The 22,424-nt window shown below is 38.2% G+C and overlaps 1 protein-coding gene across 1 annotated transcript in view; it reads left to right on the top strand.

Annotated features, from left to right (window-relative positions):
• LOC101849279 overlaps window positions 1–22,424 on the top strand; it is a gene marked incomplete in the record, with an annotated part of 263,881 nt that overhangs the window by 4,538 nt on the left and 236,919 nt on the right. Inside the window, 9 exon segments of the mRNA XM_013079452.2 lie at window positions 1,629–1,842; window positions 3,463–3,585; window positions 5,402–5,532; window positions 6,135–6,399; window positions 7,256–7,368; window positions 8,285–8,408; window positions 8,967–9,107; window positions 13,335–13,535; window positions 17,084–17,332. Of these exon segments, the coding sequence (XP_012934906.2) occupies window positions 1,629–1,842; window positions 3,463–3,585; window positions 5,402–5,532; window positions 6,135–6,399; window positions 7,256–7,368; window positions 8,285–8,408; window positions 8,967–9,107; window positions 13,335–13,535; window positions 17,084–17,332 (1,561 nt within the window).

Raw genomic sequence — 22,424 nt, 5'->3', positions numbered from 1 at the left:
AAAAGTCATTATAAAACTCAATGAAAGGTAATTGTATAATCTTTGTTTGTCTGTTATTTAAAAGTTATACTAAAATTCCTAGTGAATAGCATCTGTGGTGGAATGAATGAAAACATTCTTCGTTATTGCTCCAAAAAGACATGAGTTTGATTTCAATTTTTCTCCTTGGATAATGTATCTCATTCAGGTAAAGTTGACTCAAAAATTGTCTAAACTGTGGTGGGGGCTAAGTGACATTTAGAAGAATTGGGAGCTTTATGAAAATTTTTTTTTTTTATGTTTGGGTTTATCAAAATCTCAACTTCTTCATTATAAAATATTATAGTTGCAAACGCTTTAATCTTTACAGAATGACCTGTTGATTGCCAGTAGAAGATACTTTGTCTGGAGAGAGGAAACAAATTCCTTTGCTTTTTTTCTACCCTGATTTAGTCAAGTCATTGCTGCTCATCTAGGGGCATTGTGCAGCAAATTGGTGCCATTATTTTACTCAATCATGCATTGATTGTGTGCCTGAAAGTATCTCAATTACTATTTTATTATTTTTTAAAAACTATTTGGATGCACCAGTGTGTGTGGTTGTGAATACCTGTGAGTAGGATTTACACCTGATTTTTTAACCTTTTTTTTTTGGAGTCTATCTCAGTTCAAACAAATGGGTTTTATGGTACCTTTCATCAGGTACGCACACACTTTATCCTGGAATTTTTTTACCTTTTTTTTTTGGGGGGGGGGGGGGAGTAAATTTCAACACTACTCTTTCTTAAAATAGATTCAAAGCATCTTTCGTGCACAAAGTCAAAACAACCCTATTTTAGCCTCATAGAGAGTGGAGAACCCCCGATGTGCCCACAATATTAAATTTCAAACGAAGGGCTCAGGTTTACTTTTACTGCCAATGGATGTATGTTAGCAAATTTATACATTTACTACTTTCTTTTGATCTAAAAATGCAGATTTTGAACACTCCAAAATGTCAAGAAAATTGACTATTTCTTTTATGAAGTTCTTTTGCTTTACTTACCTTACCTTGTGGGTAGTTTGAGGGCATAACCGGTAGGTCCTACATCTTTACTTTACCCACTGTTGTTTCTGTCGGTCTGTTACTTTTTCCAAGTACTAAATGACCATTATTGTGTCGATGTGCTTTTCTTGACCCATAAAATCAAACAAACACTTTACTTATTCCTCAGGTTACTTTTTCTTGTGAGTTTTTATTATACTATGAGTGTCTGCACAGTTATATGAACAGCAAACCCATACTGAGTTCCTGTTGTTCTTGACCAGCTCCTCTGATGTAATGGTTAGATTCTTTGTTGTTGCACGCAGAAGACATGAGTTCAATTCCAGAGTGGGGAAATTATCTTACAGAGTATCTCTAACTATCTGCTGGGATGCTGTATCTCTTTTATCCTGATCAAAGAAGCTAGCCTCCAAAATAATCTAAAGAATTTCTTCATCGCAAAATAGATGAGTTTGATTCCTTTGTTTGGAAGTTTATTTTGTCAGAGTACCGGTATTTCCATTTTCCTCCTTGTATAGTTTCTCATTTTTTTGGAGGGGAAGGAGTAGTTAAAACCTACATTTACAATATTTACAATCTTTTATGTTGTTTCTCTTCATCTTAGGGTGCAGATGCTCTCTCTACGTTTCAAGTTGTCATCATCAGTGATGGACAGACATCGTACGTGCTATTTTTGTACAAATCAGACTCGTTCAACTGGCAGTACATCAAAGGCCAGCGCGTTGTGTCCGGTTTCTTCACTGACAAGGGTGGATTGCATGTTGTTCAACCCAACAGCTACCTTGTTGAGCTCCTGGGTGATATGGTTGGAAATACAGGTGGGCTTGAATTTTATCTAGTTTCTTGGGCGGTTGGCGGGTACTCTGGTGTAGTTTACTCCTTCTGTCCTATCAAACATCTATCATCCCTATCTCCCTTTCTTCTTTTTTGTGCTTTTTACTTTCTTGTAGCACCTTAAATCTACCAAGTGCCATAAAACTGTTATTTTAAAAAACGATCCCACTTTAAGCGCAAATTTTTTTTAGGTTGTTTGAGAAAGACATGATGACAATAAAGTTGTTGCACTATGGTGTTGGAAGTCTTATGCTATTTTGAACAACACATTTCACATTGTTGAAGTACCTACATGTATTAGGGTGTAGGAGGCTCCTGACTCAGGGCAGTTTCCGTTATGAACTTAAGAGATGTTTGTGTGTGTGTGTATGTGCATGTGCGTGTTTGTGTGTGTTTGTTTGAGTGTGTGTATGTGTGTGTGTGTGTGTGTGTGTGTGTGTGTGTGTGTGTGTGTGTGTATGTATGTATATGTGTGTGTGTGTGTCTGTGTGTATGTGTATGCGTGTGTCATGCATTTGGTGCTTGAGATCTGTATTTTGATAACTTTACTGACCATATGTGTTTACCTGCTGTTGTTCAGGTAGGCACTACTTAGATAGCCGGGCCGGGGTGTTTGGTTTGGAATGTGGGTGAAAATAAGTTTAAATCTAAATTAGAATTATACTTTCCAGCTGGTCATGTTTTGTAACTCACTCATTTATGTCACCTACTTAATATCTCTGTTAAAGAAGATTTTGTATGTTTGTATATTGAAACTCTTCCTAAAACTAAGACTAAGCATGTTTATAAATGGACTATAGACTTTATTTAAAATATCCCAGACTATGCATTCTGCTCTAATTCCTGTTCACAATGAAAATCATCATTTGACTCAACTTGGAGGGAAAAGGGAGGCAAAGGTGCCAAGTGCGCTTGAAGTTTGCCAAACAGGTATTTTCCCCTTCACTGGGGCACTTTGGTGTGTATGCAGCCATGTTTTATGGAAAGCAAAAAGCGGAGGCCATGTTAGTGCACTGTCTTAGATAATTTGTAATGAAGGGGGCACCATCCCTGTTTCCCCACAGTTTTAAAGCTATTCTTTCAGCTTTTGTAATAAACCTGCTTTTCTTATATTATTTTAACCTGGAACTTGACTCACTGTTGTTATCATCTTCAAGTTAAGGGAAACATCAAGGCAAAACATTTTTGGCTGCTTGTTGTAAAGCCTCGTAAAATCACACTGATTTTAAGAGGGAATGACGTTAGTTTGGATCCTCGGTGGGACTTTCTACCTTCATGGCTTAGTCTTAATGGAGATGGAAGTTAATTTTGGAGATTCCTTGTGGTGTAAAAAAGGCTCTATATCCTTACATGAAATTTCAAACTTCTTAATGAGCGCTGTGTCTCATCAGCTGTTGTAATCTTCAGTTAACTTTTATACTTTCTCTTTGGAGTGGTGAGCGAGTGCTCTGGTGCGGTTTGTTCTATCACTATCATCCTGATGTCTGCTCCTCCTTTTTTGTGTTTGTTACTCTCTTTTAACATTTCTAATCTTCGGCACTTTTATGATCTGTTTTGCAAGTGCCTTACAACTCTTATTAAACAAAACATACTTCCTCTTGCAGGTCGCCATGGCACATGGATGTTCAAGCTTGGAAACTTTGTGAACCAAGTGCAAAAGTGTGAAAATTTCTACCTTGAGAATGCATACCTCTTATCTGACAGAACATTTCAGGAACAAGCTAATGGTGAAACATCATTTAATTCATTCTATATTTTCACTGCAGAGGTTTTTGTGAGTACTAATAAGGATTAACTTACTTTGTCTAGTGGGGCTGTGTTTGAAATGTTTTTTAAAAATCTTTTGCTTTTGAGTTCCCCTGCTAAATCTCAGAAGAAACTCAACAGCTGGTTCTTCAACCTGCAGTGCAACTATTTTTATGTAGGTAACCATTTTTCCTACTTCTTGGGGCCCTTTGTCTTTGTTTCATGTTTGTCAGCGGCTGACATTGCCACTTTTCTCAAATATACAGCATTTATGCTGTTTTCGTACATTCTTGTGAGCTCCAGGTCCCAGATTTTTTCAGCTCATAAATTATTATATTTTCCACTTCATAGCACCATGACAACGCAGATGAATGGGTTGACATGATAACAATTTTGCAACGTTTTAGCCCTTGTATGGTCTCTTTGATTCAGTCAAGTCTAATTCAGTCCTCCCCCAGCTTTCCTGTCTTTTTTTTTTCGTGTGGGTGTGTTTTATATCCCCATCAACAAAATTTAGATAGTTTTGGAGGGGGGCTTCCGACCCTGCTTGTCAGGGTCAGCCCTGGCTGAGATTACAGGTCCTGTAACTTAATCATTATGCTCCCTACACCACCAGTTTTAATGATTTAAAAAGAACATCTGTAAATAAAAACCCTATGAACTCTTACAATTATTTTTTTAAAAACAGAACTGTGTAGTGGTAAATCCCTAAAGAAAGATTTAGAAGCTCGATAAACATTCTATCCACTTGGGAATTGAACCCTGGTCTCCTGCATGCAACAGCAAAGTGTGTTGCTGCTACACCACAAATGTCAATGCTTCACTGTTTGTTGTACATACTTCAAGCTCCAGCTGAAAGCTGTGCCTCATAAAAGTATCAAAGTGGGTGGTTGGCGGGTGCTCTGGAGTGGTTTACTCCTCTTTCCTATTAAACATCTATCGTCCTGATCTCCCCTCCTTCTTTTTTGTGTTTGTTACTCCTTTGTAACCACTCTAATCTTTGGAACTTATATGACCTTATTGTGTTGCAAGTGCCGTAAAACTCTTACTTTTAAAAAAAAGTATCCGTATTTTGCACAATCACTAGCAAGAAGAGTCATGAAAATGTGTTTATTTTACAGAAACAGTTCTGGAATGATCAATGTTCCAAACATGGTGCCAACTTCATTTAGACAAATTATGTCTAAAGACCTACAGAGCAAGTTCCTGAAAGAATTTGAAAAATTCATATAATTCTCCGATCTGACTCCAGACTTGTGTGTAGCGGTTACATATATATTTAAAACAGAGATGGACACAGTTGTCAGCTGTATTTTACAGACACAATACATGCAACCATTCATACCCCAATGAAGCAAACTCTTGAATCAAACCTTGTAAGCAAGAGGCTAAATCTTTTGAGAGATCACAAAATAGCTTATTCTAAGTCTCTAAAAACATTTTTTTAAAGATTCGGCATAAGGAATACACATCCAATGTTTCAGGCAGACCTGTTCTTTAAGAGACATTAGTGAATGACTTATTACAATATTATGTGTGAAGCACATAAAACACATGAAAGAAGATTCATGAAATAACGGCATTTGATATAGCCATAGTGACTTTGGTAACCTTTTACCTGTACCTTTACCTATCTTGTAGTCAGAGTGACCGTTGGGGCACTACTATAGATTTTACAGCCAGCTTCTTCTGCTCCTCTCGATTCTCAGCTTTCCTTAGTATATGGCAACAGTTGTCATACTTAAAACATTGTTATTGTTATAAGTAACCTCTTTTCCCTCGATCCTGTCATTTCAGGTATGCTCAATTGCCCATGCAGTCTCACCCAGATGGGTCAGCAGTGGCAGCAGTTGTCTCGAAGTGGCACAAAGATATGTTTTGCTCTTAACAATATTGTAACAAGATTCTTTGGCCATACCAGGAATAGGGTAGGTGCTTTTCCCTGTACTGATGAGGTCTTTATTGACATTGACATTGACATTGTAATTGACGATTTAGTTGTTTGAGGCTCTAAGTAGAGCCTGTTCAACTATCTGGTAATGAGTATTGTGGAACCAAGGCATGGATGTAATAATAATAATAGTTTTTATAATGATGATTATAGTGAGAATGATAATAATGATAATGATAATAATAGTAATAATAATAATGATGATAATAATAATAATTGTATTTGCTGTATGGGCTTTGCAACTTTTGTTACCTCAACAGACCCTGGAACACTCAGAGTCAGAAATATTTTCAGCTTCCCGGGAAGCATACAGTGTAAGCTGCGAATTACACATACCAACAATTAAATTGACATCTTTCACTTTCTTTGGCTGGGTATCCATGCCCACCTGGCTGGAGTGAGGAAAATTAGGTTGTTAAGACCAACAATAAAAAGATTCCTTTGAAATTTAAAATATTTTTTGTTTTATTTGATTTTGATTGTATACCTTTGAAGATCACAGATATGATGGTGATGATGATCATAAGTCTCTCGTTAGTAATCAAACAGGAGCTGACTTTTAGTGTTTTCTATTCCCAGATATGTTGCTACCGAATGCCCAGTGAATTCACATTTTGGAGGACAAGCAGAACAGAGATCACGTTTATCTCAGAGCGCCCAGACGCTGGATTTGTCACATTGTACAACCCATTCTCCTTTTCGGAATCTGCTCGGGATTATGCAAAGTATGACAGGAACCCGCACAAGCTGTGCTGTCTAGATTCACAGCATGAGGAGTCATGTAAACTCTTCTACTCAGTGAGGCCAAGTTCGACATGCACCCCCACTGCCGTCATTATTAATGGTAATGAATCTCATACTAAAATTGAGAGTAGAAATAGATTTAGATTTACGTGCAAATTTGAAGGTCTTTTATTTATGGAAAAATCTAAGGGGTCAGTAAGGGCTCCAAGGTTCAAAAAAGCTCAAAAGCCCTGACCCTATTGGCCAGTGTTTTACAATAATGGATTAGTTCTTAGTTATTTATCATTGTATTGATTAGATTAAAAACGTTTCTAATTTACTGTATTTTTTATGTTAAGGAGAGACACTTATGAGACGTGCAAATTTGAAGGTCTTTTATTTATGGAAAAACCTTACGGGTCAGTAAGGGCTCCAAGGTTCAAAAGAGCTCAAAAGCCCTGACCCTATTGGCCAGATCTCCAACCAGATCATGATGGAAACCATAAGTAGACAGACTCTGGGATGGATCCTGAAGAGAGGGGGAGAGCAGAGATGGACATGTTCCGACTGCAGTAACCCCAACACAGTGGACAAATACAAATACAAATAAGACTACAAAACTTTTTGTTATGTGTGGCTGAAATACAGCTTTGGGTGATATCCTGGTTATGAAAGGGGTTAACTAAGACATTTTGATGGACTTCGCTACCTTTCAATTCCATTTGGTTCTTACACTTACACAGATTCAGATTGGGGTCTCAGTCCGGAAAAGTGATGTAGGCCTACTGGATAATGTACACTGCACTGTATGTCTTTTGCTTATGATTGGGCAAAATGGTAATGGTCAATTATGAAATAGCAAACCTATCAAGTGACCTTGTAGGCCTACATGGTTTTGAATATGAACGGATGTTCACAACCAGGTTATGCACAGCGTGTAGAATTAACTTTAAGGAAATAGTAACCTTCTGTTTCAGGCATTGCCATTGGAGATCCTCACCTCACCACCATGGATGGCAAAAAGTACTCGTTCAATGGGCTCGGGGAGTACTTCCTGGCAAGAATCCCAAGTCGTAACTTTGATCTTCAGGTTTGTTTCTCCTTGCTGTATGGCCTTTTGTTTATTTGGTTATACTTGTTATTTTTCATTTTGAATGCCATGTGATCAAATTATGAATGAAAAACTACAGCAATTCCCAAAAGCTAGTCAAAACAATGAAAAAGACAAACAAACAAAACTGGCCTAAATATCTGCCATAATTATAAATGCATACAATTCATTTGCATCTTATGTCCTAGTATTAGGTTTAGGCGACCAAGAAGGGATCTTCACCTGTCTCTGATGAGGGCAATCTGTGCCCTATACACCTGAGTTCTGCCTCTAGATTTCATTCCCAAAAGAAGCATACAGTGCTTCCAGTAAGACTTAGTTACAAATGTTAAGTTCTAAAGTTTACGCATTTGCACTCTCGGATAATTACAGTTTGCCATGAAGTGCATCTCTATTTGGGACCGAATATAGGGCAAGGAGAGAAGGTTTGCATTTGCTTCCGACTATAACAAGACTGGTGTTTAGCCTTTCATTTGTGCACCCACGGTGCGACTAACGCAGCAAACTTTTATGAAGAACTGAGAGTTCCTGCCATGACAGAGCCCAGTCTAGGATACTATTCAAGTCCACGGATTAAACATTTTGGTAGAAGTTATTGTTGGGGGGAAGGGGGGGGGTGTCAAAATGTGGTGCAGAGGGACGATTGGGTGTTTACAAATGAAACCTCTCTACAAATAAAAGAGCATCACATAAGAACTTCAGAAGGGCATAGGTGGAGTTCTAGCTCCATGTAATGCTCCAAGAGGAAGCAAAGAAATTGATTGGCCCAATTTGAACCTGCAATGAGCATATGTGGAGACAGTATGTTTTCTTAAACAACCAGTAAATTTCCATATAATTTGAACAGTGTATATACATCATTAAAACTGTAACACGGAGCCACATTTTTCTACAGGGCAGAACCGCTTTGGCAACACTGGACGACGGCAGCACCGCTAGGGCAACAGTTTTCTCATCCATCGCAGCTGCAGATGACAACATAGCTACCTTCCAAGTGGACCTGTCAGAGAACAAAACAAGTAGATCTTCCTTTATAAAAACGAGCCTTTATTAAACACGTATAACGTGTACCGTAGAGATAAAATTCACACATGCAGCGTAGTAATAAATGTACTTCTCTGAATGGGCTTTGAATGACAGAGCTGTAGAACTTTTGGGTATCTACTAGATTTTAAAAAAGGCACTTTAATTTGAAAGCATTCACACACTCTCTCACACACACACTCTCACACACACACACACACACTCACACACACACACACAAACACACACACACACACACACATTCACACAGACACTCGCACACATGCATGCATGCTTGTTCTCAAAACTACACATATATTCACACTGTTATAGTTTTGACAGAACAGATTTGAATCACTTTTTGAAAGTTTTATTTTGACTCCTCCCTTTACTGTCAAACGGAACTTATTCATTGGTGATTTCATAGATAGGGACACCAGCTCCTAAAATATAAAATGCGCTTTCAGCCTCCTTCTCCTCTGTGCTTCAATTTTAATTTTTCCTGTCATGCTTTTGCAAGAATTTTTCTATACTTTTCTCTTTCTCTCACTTAGGACTGATAATCTACATCAACGGGCAGGACCGTACTGAAGACTTTTATGCCGATGTAGGATTCACCTTCTCCACGACTGGCATTGATGTGACAAGAGTGGACCGGTCTGGCAAACCCAGAGTATCAGCTGCATTCACAGCAGGTGAGTTAAATAAACATTTTTAGGAGACTGTTGTGAATAACATGGGTTTAAAATAGTAACTGCCTTTATATAGTGTGTATCCATGCTCTACAGGATACTCTGTAAAATTTACAACTATTCATATTTGGATAGTTGCCACAGTTGGGAAAAGGAACACACAAGGCTCTACAATAGATCTAGCATCCAGTGCCTACATTGTCATTCAATCAGTTATTCCCATTACAATTCTCACCACCCTAAAGGGAGACAATGTGATGATATGGTGCCAGACCAAGGCCACACTAAGTCATTGACTAGATCCAATGCATCCAGTTTTGCCCTCCCTCTCAGGCACCCGTGTTATGACACATCATAAAATGTGTTAAAAAAATCAACTTGGGCTTACTGTGAGTTAAGTAGTTGCACTTTGCAATGTTGGATGAAGACTTTTTACTTTATTTCCTTTTTTCCTTGCTTTTCTTGTTCTTTTGTTTTAGGACTTCGTTAACTCACTCGCTATACCGAGCCGTGGGGGGGGGGGGCGCAGCTAAAGTGCCGTCAGTATGCTAATTAGCTGCTGGCGGCTCAAGAACCGATCTTCCAATCCACATATCTATGTTAAAATAAAGGTCATAATATAGTGTTGACTTCCGGTAAAGAGTCTACATAACAAGAGGGGCCACTTCTCTCTTTGAGCCAATTAAAAAAGTGTCCTCAAAATTCGGTGGCGCCCTCTTCGCAAAAGCGTACCCGTTGCGAACAGAGTTACCCTACTTGGGTTAAAAAAAGTCAAAGTGAAACTAGCAAGTTTTGGAATCAATTTCGGAAGAATGCTTTTTTAAAATGGTTACGCTGACAAAAAACCTCCTCCCGAGGATAGAGTGATTGTTTTCTTCGTTTAATTTGACTTTAGAATGAAAGGCGAGAGGTCATTAAAATATTTAAAAAACTAAAACTCCGCACTGAGCGTACCCGAACTGCTGATGAACAGCAGTCGATCTGCGTATGCAAGGAGGTGCTATTCCTATTCTTCTGGAAAAACGAAAGAGAGCTTCAAAACAGACTGTAGCGCCATCTGAAGCAAAGAGCGAACTTCCGGCGGACACTTTTTTTGCTGAGTGGCCCATCTTGTTATGTACTATCTTTGCTGCCATTTCCACCGCGTTTCCACCGAAAATCGGAAGTTTTGATTCAGTCAATTCAGTTTTGAAACAGTCTCGAAGTTTATGCGACTTTGTTTTATTGCGTTGCTCAAATTATAGCCCAGACACCAGTCCTACTACTTTTACACAATAAAATGTATCATTATTTTGCACACTAAAGAAATGTAATTGAGCTCAAATTGCCATTGCTCTGTTATTGAGAAATCAATATTTTTCAGTGCTAAATATCTAGATCTAAATCAAGATATAAATTGTCAAATTATTTTTTTTCTCTCAAAAATCACTATTTTTGGTGAAATTACACAAAAAATACCACTCAAGACATGTGTAAGTTTATTCGAAATACTATTCTGAATAATTCCATATATGATACGAGTGTTTTTTTCTGTTTGTGAAAGCATCTTGTTCATTTTTCAAGATTATAAAATTAAAAAATTTTTTTTTCAATATCGGATTGTATGATCCAAATGTGCAAATTTTATGGAACGTATTTAACTGCAAAATTTTCAATATTTTCCAGTTCTATATTCATGGTTATTTTGATGTATTATTTGACTAGGTGCAAACGTTTTTTTTTTAGTTTCACCGAAGATGATTAATTTTTTAGTTTCAAATTTTGTCTGCATCCAAGAAGAATTGTGTTGCATAATCGCCTCTTACATGAACCAAAGTTAAAAAATACACAAATAAACATTAAAGATGTATTCTGCAAATCATACTGAAAATTTTGGTGCATAATATGTTAATATTTATTTGAATTTGTGGCCCCGAGAGACCTTTGAACTGCACACTAGTAATCATCTCATTTCGCCTTCCCGAAAAAAATTCGTCCTCAAGCCGAAAATGATACGTAGCGAATGAGATAATGATTGGACCACTGTTATAGCTGAGCATGTCTATCTAAATGCCTGCTATAAAATAACTTTAACTCATTCGCTACGTATTATTTTCGGCTTGTGGACGAATTTTTTTCTAACATTTTCAATATGGTTTGTAGAATACATCTGTATTGTTTATCTGAGTATTTTTCAACTTTGGTTCCTGTAAGACCCGATTATGCAACACAATTGTGATTGGCTGCAGATAAAATTTGAAAACAAAAAATTAATAATCTCAGATGAAACTCAAAAAATATGTTTGCACCTAGTCAAATTATACATAAAAATAACCACAACTGTATATAGAACAGGAAAATATTGAAAAATGAGCAGTTATTTACATACATTCCATAATATTTGTACATTAGGATCATAACCTCCGATATTGAAAAAAATTAAATTTTTAAATAATTTTGAAAAAAGGATCCCAAACAGAAAAAACCGCTTGTATCTTATATGAAATTATTCAGAATTGCATTTGAAATAAACCTATACATGTCTTGGGTGGTACTTTTAGAGTAATTTCACCAAAAAGTAGTGATTTTGGGGAGAAAAAAAATATTTTGACTATTTAGATCTAGGCCTAGATCTAGCACTCAAAAATATTGATTTCTCAATTACAGTGCACTGGCAATTTGAGTCTAGTTGTATCAATATTATAAAGAAGAGTCCTACATTTCTTTAGTGAGCAAAATAATGATACATTTTGTTGTGTAAAAGTACTAAGACTGGTGTCTGGGCTATAACTTGGGTTTCGCGATAAAACAATGTCGCATAAACTTCGAAATCGTGAATCAAAACTTCCGATTTTCGGTGGAAACGCTTGGCCCGGAAGTCAACTTTATATTATGACTTTTATTTTAACATGGATTTGTGGATTGGAATAGAAACCAAGCTAAAATTGAACGTCGGTTCTCGAGCCGCCGGGGGCGGCTTAGCGTACTGACGCCACTTTAGCCGCGCCGCCCCCCACGGCTTGGCGTAGCAAATGAGTTAAATAAAACTATACATTAATCATTCGCTACGTATTAATTTCGGCTTTTGGACGAATTTTTGCGGGAGGGCGAAATGAGACGGTCACTAGTACTCAGTTCAAAGGTCTTTGGGGCCACAAATTCAAATAAATGTCAACATATTATATACCAAAAATTCCAGTATGGTTTGTTAAATACATCTGTTGTGTTTATTTGTGTATTTTTCAACTTTGGTTTCTGTAGGAGGCGATCATGTTACACATTTTTGCTTGGATGCGGATAAAATTTTTAAATATAAAACTAATAATCTTTGGTGAAACTCAAAATATATGTTAGCACCTAGTCAAATGATACATCAAAATAAGGTAAATGAATATAGAAAAGGAAAATAGTGAAAAATTTGCAGTTATTTACCTACATTCCATAAAATTTGCACATTTTGATCATAGCATCCGAAATTGAAAATTTAAAAAAAAAAAATTATAATCTTGAAAAAAGGACAAGATGGATTCACAAACAGAAAAAAACACTCGCATCTTATATGAAATTATTCTGAATTGCATTTGGAATAAATCTATACATGTCTTGAGAGGTACTTTTGTGTAATTTCACCAAAAAGTAGTGATTTCGGGGAGCAAAAAATATTTTGACAATTTAGATTTAGACCTAGGTCTAGAACTGAAAAGTATTGATTTCTCAATAATGGATCACTTTCAATTTGAGTCCAATTGAATCAATATTCTAAAAAAGAGTCCTACATTTCTTTAGTGAGAAATATAATGATACATTTTGTAATAAAAAAAGTACTAAGACTGGTGTCTGGGCTATAATTTGGGAATTACGATAAAACAAAGTCACGTAAACTTCGAAATTGCAATTCAAAACTGAATGAAAACTTCCGATTTTTGGTGGAAACGCTTGACCCAGAAGTCAATATTATATTATAACCTTTATTTAAACATGGATATGTGGATTAAAATAAAATTAAAGCTAGAATCATAGGTTGGTTCTCGAGCCGCCGGGGGCGGCTTGGTGTACGGTAGACACTTTCGCCGTGCCGCTGCCCACGGCGTGGCGTAGCGAATGAGTGAAAAGGGATTGGACTTGGGGATTTTATTACCTGCATTAGCCAAAATCCTGTTAAAACAGAGACTGCTATAAGTGGGACCAACTGCAGACATGATTTATGTGTATTTCATTACAGCAATATATATCTGTCTTTTTCTTTGACAGGCGTGGGAGTGACTGTTGGCTTAGGCATCCGTAGCCTGGATCTTAGCATTACCATGGAGAAAAACATCCTGAGGGGATTGACATCAGGTCTTCTTGGCACGTTGGATGAAGACCCTAACAATGATTTCCAGCTACCAAATGGCACTGTGCTGAGTTCATCTCTTTCTGAGAAGGACATCTTTGAGCAGTTTGGATCGGCCTGTACGTGTTCATTACATTGCCTCATTTGAGTTTAGTACAGTCAAAGAGTCTAGATAACAAGAAGGTCCACTCCTCTCTTTGAGCCAAATAAAAAAGTGTCCTCAAATTTCGGTGCCGCCCTCTTCGCAAATGCGCACCCTTTGCGTACAGAGTTACCCTACTTGTGTTAAAAAAATCAAAGTGAAACTAACAAGTTTGAATATATAAGATAAAAATTCAAATTTCAGAAGAACGCTTTTTTAAAATGGTTACGCTGACTAAAAACCTTTTCCGGAATAAGGGGTGACTGCTTTCTTTGTTTAATTTTACTTTAAAATGAAAGGCGAGAGGTCATTAAAATAAAAATACCTAAAACTCCGCACTGAGCGAACCTGAACAGCTGATGAACAGCAGTCGATCTGCGCACACAAGGAGGTGCTATTTTTATTCTTCTTTTGGAGAAACGAAAGAGAGCTTCAAAACAGACTGCAGTGCCATCTGAAGCAAAGAGCGGACTTCCGGCTGACATTTTTTTTGCTGAGTGGACCATCTTGTTATGTACTATCTTTGGAACAGTCAAACCTGCTCTAATGGCCACCTATCCAAGTCAATCACCTGTTCAAATGACCACTACCCACTTCCCCCCTTCCGTTTTTCTATGTTATAATGACTCTGGTCAAGACATCTACCCGTCTAAGACAACAACTTTTCTCTTTTATAATGAGTGGCTGTCTTAGACAGTTTCGACTTTGTTATTCTGCCATGCCAAGGCGGAGCGACATATCTGCACTTTTTATGATTTTAAGTTACGTCGCGCCTCCATTGGAAATATGGGCATCCTTCAGTTACGTCTGTTTGTCATAGTAAAATATCCTATTTGTAGTGCAGATACGTCTTCCTGCCTTTGACACAAGATGCAGAATGGGTAGAGGCATCCATTTAAATGAAGATGCAAAAATTTTTGCTGATTCGTCGGTCTGCCTTGGCACGGCTGTATAGTTGTTGCAATTGATGGGAGTTATGTTGTGATGGATAAAGAGGCTAACATTTTTTTCAACAGAATAATGCCTTTTTCTTTTCATAGATCTCAGTTTTAGGCGTGAAAGTTCATTGCTCTATTTTGGTGTTAACACTTTCCACCTGCGCTGCGGGAGCACTCTCAACACTTGTCCCCACAGACCAGGATGCAGATGTAGTACATTAGTACTATACTCGTATCTCAGGCAAAAATAAACCGACCATTCTGAAATTTTCAGCATTGAAAAAATTTAATGTGATGATCGCATGTTCACTAAACAAAAAAGGAATTATAATCAGAACTAAAAACATAAGATCTAGCACATTCGTCACCCGACTTCTCATCATGTCATAAGAATAAAGCAGCCCTCATGCCAGGTCTACTCAACATTCTTCTAAAAAATTAACTCCAATTGTCGGGAACAAACTGATTTTTTATCTCAAAGGCCACACAAACCATTCAGATAGGAAATTATAGATTTAACTAGTGAGCATGTCAAAAAGGAGATCATTGCTACCACATTTCTGTTGCTATATCACACAGTCACTGATCAGCGTCCCCAGGGGGAAAGGGTTGGTTTCTTACCTTTGGCTAATCGGCGTCCCATGGAGGCAAAATGTTAAGTTTCGTTGCTTTTCCATCTTGAACTGATTGACAATGAGCTGTTCTCATGGAAAAGACCTTTGTGTTTGTAAAACTCTGCGCTGCCGTAAACATGAAGAGACTATTCTGTTTTCCTTTCTCTACTTGACCTTGGAGAATTGAACACAACAAAATTAGATTACTTTTTAGTATAGTAAGTACATAAAATATCTAAATATGCAGAATTAAGATCAGCTAGGGGAAAGCAGCCTAGATGCTGAGGAGGATGAGGGAAAAGGGGAGGGGTGAGAATGAGGGAAGGAAGGGGGAGTGGCTGAATGGAGATGCTGTGTTGTGGTGGAGTAGAAGATGTGGAGTATGACGGGTTTATATGAGTTTCTAGGGAGTGGCAGGGGTGCATGAGAGGGCAAGGGGGGGCAGTGGTAATAGTGGGCAGTATGGGAAATATTCTTCCATGTTATCTGAACTTGTTGACCTTGGAATTGATTTCCTCAGTTTGATTGAATTATTTTTATTTTACAACTCGACTTGACTGATGCTCTACTACTTTCACAACATGTGCTTCGACTCAAGACAAAAAATGGACATAAACACTAAGACAAAGGAGAGTCTTAGCCCCTTAGAGGGGCTTTGTACCAAGTTTTATTTACATTCATAGCTGTTTAGATGAGAAACTCAAATCCTGTGTGCAGCATTCGACCTCCATTTGGGGAAGAAGTTTTGGCCACTGTAAGCAGCTGCGTGGGTTTAATGAAAATGAAAATGGTGATATGGTGTATGTTTAATGCCCTTTTCAACACTATTAGGTTATATAAAAAGCAGGACCTCCAAGTTTAGAAGAAAGAAACCGCCTCTGAAGGAACTGGGCCAAATAGGAAATTTGTGTAAAATGTCTTTGCCAAGGATACAATGTTGGACCGAACTGAGGTTTGAACCCTTAAGCTCGCTTCTCATGATCACAGGTCCAGTAACCTAACCACTAGGCTCCCTACACTGGTTTTAATAAGTTAAAAAGATTAGCTGTAAAAAAACCCCGATAAACTCTTATGCCTACTAAAGAAACAGAACTGCATTGTGGTAAACATTAATTTTTTTTTTACATAGGAATGTGTTCCTACACCTAGACTTGCTCCATAGTTCAAGCAAAAAGCTAGCAAGGGTTTTGGGTCAAGCAATGAAAGGGTTAAGTTTGTTGTGTTATTTATTTTCTTCTTACTTGGTTCGGTTCTAAATGTCGAGATGCAATTGTGAATTGACTGAGGAGGAGCCATATTTATCTTAGTTCTTTTATCTTTGACAACCACAGCGCAGCCAACAAAAATAGATACTGCTAGAATTGATACTTGATATTGTATACTAATGGAGCTGACTTCAAAATTTTGTGAGCCAAAAGTCTAAAAATCCAAATGGTTTTCAAATTCTGATAACATGGAAACTCTAACCAAAACCCGAAATCTAATTCTAAACTCAATCCTGACCTTTACATGAACCCTCATCCTAACCTTGTAACCTAAAATATAAAACACTGTTAGGGTCTGTAACAAACCCCCCCCCCCCAACTCAATTAAACAGACTAGGGTTTATCCAGGAGAAAATGATGGAATAGAGATATATTTGAAATGTCATGATTGTTGGCAAGGCAGCATTGTGATAACTTCGGGGTGCTCCCATATTTGTACTTTAACTTTTGTAAGCTGGTCAACACACATTATTCCAGATACACTTGTAAAACCAGCCATTTGATTACCACTTTGCAATTGAGGAACATAACCTACTTGATAGTAATCATTTCAGTTCAAGCAGATCTAATAATAATGTCTTATAATTTTTCTTAATTCAAAAAGTTTGAGAAAAACTGTTCATTGATTAACTGAGTGCCTCTCTCATAGACATCACTGTTACTGTTGTAATACAAATGACAGAAACACTTCCCCTTTGTTCATCTCAGGGCTTGTTGATGTACAAGACTCAATCTTCATAAACCCAGCTGGCAAGACAGCAGCAGACTACCAGTTCCCAAATTTCACACCAATGTTCAGGTCAGACATTCCTGATGATGTTCTGAATGCATCAATTGCAAGATGTGGCCAAGATCAGGATGCCTGTATCTTTGACTATGCCCTGACGGAGAGCGAAGAGTTTGCTAACAATACCAGGGCCAATGATGTGGACGGTGATACTGTCAGGGGCCAACTGCGTAAGTTTTCTTGTTCCTTAATCAGCTTGCTGCATTGCATTTTTTTCATTTATTTTTTATATCAATTTAGCTATCCTCCCATAAAAAATAACTAAAATGGGTGCTCAGGAAGTCTACTCATTCAAAAGTGTGACATGCTCAGAGTCTTGTTTACAGCCTGCCCCATCACAACTTGTTCCAGTCCTGGATTAATACTAGGTGTTAAGGATGTATTATACAACCAGACCGCAGAGAAAAGGGGCATAGCGGATATAACCAGGGACACAAATATAGAGCAGAAACTATTTTTATGCAGGGCTACAAAGAGAACTGTTACTGTGGTTATGCTGGGCCACAAGAGAAAAACATTTCTTTTAATGTAGGTGCATTTTTTACACCCCATCGACACAATCGGTCATACAAAAGGTGGGCTTTGAGCCTGCCTGCCAGGCCCAACCCATGTTGAGAGGGATAGGCCTACAATGTCCCGGTAGAAAGACTGAGATAATCGATAAAATTCTTCCCGCAGACACCTGTCCACAGGGTGAACTGATGCAGTGGTTATGGAGGGAGAACTAACAGTTCTCATACAGGTTCTCGAACATGAACACAGTTGTAAAGTTACCTGGCGGTCCGATGAGTCGGGTCTGTCAGGGGGCCCCATCTAGGATCAGTGTTGTAGGTGTCTCGTCCTGTGTCCGACTGAATCTCTCAGTGAGTGTCTCTCAGACAACATCTGCCTATTTCCCGCGGCTCAATCTGACGTCATCCAAGGGCTTGCTACTCCTTTAATTATCTTGTCCCCATAGTAAAGAAAAGAGTCATGTCCCTTGACGTCACACACAGTTACCGTATCTGTAATGTAGACAGATTGACAAGAGCAAAGTTTAGAAGTGGATTTTTGCAGCCCATCTTTGAAGTATTGGTACCACAGGACATCTTTCTTCTTGTTCTGTCACTGATGAACATTAAAATCTACTGGCCTTGGTTTCAGGTTGTCTTGAAAAAGTGGGAATTAATGTTTGAAGTCTCTTTTTCATATGGTGCTCATCTGGGAATATTCATTTTGCTACAGAGTAGACTGATACAGTTAAAGGCCAGTGTAAGGATCTATTGCGCTGTTGAGGAGTTGTTTCCCCATTTGCATGGTCTCCTTGATTTTGCTTGAAGGATATCTTGGTGAGCTGGTGATGTGGATGATATGGAATTCTTTGATAAAAGCAAGGAAGCTAGAAATTGAAAATCTAGACCTGTTGTCAGATTGGACAGTATCTGGGATCACATGAATCACATAGATGGACTTGAATTTATTTGCAGAGCACAGAAACACTGATGAGGTTTTCAAGTGTATGCAGCTCTTTCACAAAGAAAAATGATTTATGACAGCTAAATAGGTCTGACCATGTTGAACAGATCCATGGCCAGTTCAGACCAAGGTCTTATTGGTAATAAAGAATGGAGCAGAGGTTGTTTTAAAAAAAATGAGAATGGGTTTTGTGTATGCATCATGCTTTATCTTGTTCTCCACCTGTCTTGTGCTGGTGGGCTTTCACATGGGTGTTTAGGCTAGAGATGGACACCTAGTGATGCCAAAATGTCTTTCAAGAACTTTGTTGTCACTCATCTATCCAATAATAACAATAATAATTATGATAATAATAATAACAATAACAAGAAGAAAAAGAAGAAGAAGAAGAAGAAGAAGAAGAAGAAGAAGAAGAAGAAGAAGAAGAAGTAGAAGAAGAAGAAGAAGAAGAAGAAGAATATTTATGATAGATCAGTTCTGAAGCGCATACTCTAGGCGCCTCGTAATAATATAAGATTTAAATCAACCTTTCGTGCATACTTGCCCATTCAATGTACAACAGTTCTTTCAAATACTCTATATATACTCTCGCAATCTGACGAAGAACACACATACACAAAAAGACAATCACTATGATTACTGATCACACTTGTTTTTGGAAAAAAAATAAAACCAGTTAGTAAAATGAGATTGTAATACATGTGTTTTCAGACCAGATTTAAATGCAGTCTAAGTAGGCTGCTCTCTAAAATGCAGTGGGAAGGAATTCCTCACTGACGGAGCAGCTGTCGAATAAGAAGTACTCAGTACGAAGAAATGGGAGCACAAGGAGTGGATTAGACAACACTTGTTGGATTTAATTAGGATTATTAGACAACTGAAGGCAGAAGCGAATGCAAGTTTAGAACAAGAGAATCAAGAACGGATGCATTGGAGCAGTACAGGACTACGGCTAAGGATGTCAAGAAATCACTAAGAAAAGACAAGGAGGAATTCATGAACAAACTGGCAGAGAAAATAGAGGAAGCAGTGTTAGGAGGGCACATGTGAGTCCTTTATCAGACTACACTCTTGCTGGAGAATATGGGAAACCTGAAGTACCAGAAAAGAACCAATAGGGGAAAACCATTTTTGGAAAGGAAGCTCATAGGTAGAGCATTTCAACAGTCTCCTGAACAGACCACCACCGATTAATCCATCAAACATCCTGCTAACAAGAAATAAGTTACCAATCTGCTGTGATGCTCCTTCAAAACAATAGATTATTCTGGATGCCATTAAAAGCTGGACAAAGATAAAGTGGCCGGTCCTGATCAGATTCCACCTGAGGCCCTAGAAGCAGATGCTAATGTGACGGCAGACCTCCTCCTCCCACTGTTTACCAGGATCTGGAATGAGAGCAAGTTCCCATAGGGTTGGAAAGAAGGATATCTCGTGAAGCTTTAAAAAAATGGGGTTCTCAGCAACTGCAGCAACTACAGAGGGATCACTCTTCTCTCAATACCAGGTAGGGTCTTCAACGAATCATTCTAGAGAGAATCAAGACTATAATTGATCCAAGACTATGGGATGAACAAACTAATTTCCGGAAAAATTGCTGAACCACTGACCAGATTGCCACACTGAGGATTATTGTTAAACTGTCCCTGGAGTGGAACTCCCACCTGATCATCAGAGGCTTTTGACTGTATAGACTGAGCAACATTATTGATAATAATGAGACATCACGGAATCCCACAGAAGTTGGTGAACCTCATCAAGAGCATGTACGAAGAGACAAATTGCAGGGTTGTACATGATGGCCAGCTCACTGACAGCTTTGACATCAAGACTGGTGTGAGACAGACAGGAATGTTTATTATCACCTTTCCTCTTCATATTGGCCGTCAATTGGCTAATGAAGGAAACCATCAGAGGACATAGCAATGGTATACAGTGGACCCCAGGGACACAGTTGGACGATCTGGATTTTGCAGACGACTTGGTGCTTCAGTCGCACACCCAGGAACAGATGCAAGCAAAGACTTCAGTATTAAGGGGGGGTGCTACACCTGGAGGCTATCTCGCTTATTACTGGACCGAATTTTACCAAATTTCACACATATAACAAGCACAGTAAGGAGTCTTAAAATCCGTAATCAAATTTGAGAAAAAAGTTTCCTTTCCATGGATATGCCGCCATATTGGATTTTATTGACATGTCTTACGTAATGAATACCGCACTTATCGCTCATGGAAATTAATCATTTTTTTGCATGCATGTTCACAAACATTATATCTAAAAATTTGTCTGTTGTTTTTTTCCTAATCGAATTAGAAAAATTTTTATGAATTTTTTCCTGAGGTTGCATTCAAGTTTGCGAAAAATCCGTGAAAATCCACACTCCAGACATCACCAACCAAAATCTATTCCATATATCAAAAATTCAACAGACACATTTTTAGTATTACCTCTTCTCTTCATTCTGTGAAAATTTCATGAAGATTGGATGAAAAATGGTGGAGTTATTCAAAATAGTATAGAGAAAAGTCGCATTTTGAGAAAACGACCGATAAAGAAAAATAAAATACTAACTTTATGAGGAAATGGCGGTTACAAACATGCCCGGTATGGGAAAAAATACGGTTTTTGGGGGTTCTTATGCCATGAAATAGTTGTAGGAGAGGCTGGGGAAGCTAAAAATGCCTACAACTCAAATTCCATGATTTTGAGTCGAATTTTGATTTTGGGGGTGTAGGCCCCCCCCCCCCCTTAAACAGCTTGTCAAGAGTCTATACACGCCGGAAAGTAAAAGGTCCTAAGGACAGATGCACTATGAAAAGAGTAGGTGACAATAGAAGGAAATGCACAAGAAGACGTTGAATCCTCTGATATTTTGGGAGTATAATTGACTGAGAGGGAGGAACAGGTGCTGAAATAAAGTCCCGCTTTGGAAAAGCACAGGCTGCCTTCATATCTCTGGTATAGGATTTAGAAGACCAGAGATATCTCACTTCGAACAAAGAGGAGAATTTTCAATTCAAATGTGAAATAAGTCCTGTTGTATGGATGTGAGACATGGAACACATCCCAGACTTGCAGAAAGAGGATCCAGGTTTTCTTGAACAAGTGTCTAAGAAAGTTACTGAGGATCAGATGGATGGACAGGGTCACCAACGAGGAAGTGTTAAGGAACACAAGACAGATCCTAGTCAGAGATGAGGTAGGAAGAAGGTGGTGGCAATGGATTGGACATAATCTCAGGAAGTCAGACAGCTGCATAACTACGAAAGTGTTGGATTGGAATCCACAGGGTAAAAGGTCAAGGGGAATACCACATGGAACGCGGAGAAGAATCTCAGAAATTGATGTACCGAAAAGTGGGAAGACATGGAACAACATCAAGAGGTTAGCCCAAGATAGAGAAAGGTGGAATGTGTTTGTCCGTAGCCTATACCCTGGTTTCTGGTGAGAAAGGCAATGATGATGATATTTACCAAAAATAAATTGCTTGGTTGTGTTTGACTTCATACAAGATTCCTAAGTTCCTGATTCAAGTTCAAGTTTGATGTTAACATGACCCAAGTAGCAAGGCCTACCATCATTAATAAACTGGTCCATGCTGTTTCGGCCAAGCTGTCATAATCCATATTCCCCTGTCGTTATTGTTAGTCCAAAAATGGATGAACTGATCCTGTTACGATGGTCCCTCCCTTTGTTTTCCGGAATTGATCTATAGGTAACAAATTTTCAGCAGCTGCTGGTCAGGGACTCTTGTGATCCGTCATAACCTGTAAGCTCTGCCGGCAACTTATACACAAATCATA

This window comes from Aplysia californica, unplaced genomic scaffold, assembly GCF_000002075.1.
Source record: "Aplysia californica isolate F4 #8 unplaced genomic scaffold, AplCal3.0 scaffold00052, whole genome shotgun sequence".
Lineage (NCBI taxonomy): Eukaryota > Metazoa > Mollusca > Gastropoda > Aplysiida > Aplysiidae > Aplysia > Aplysia californica.
Note: the sequence above shows the minus strand (reverse complement) of the source record. Positions and strands in the feature narration are given on the sequence as shown.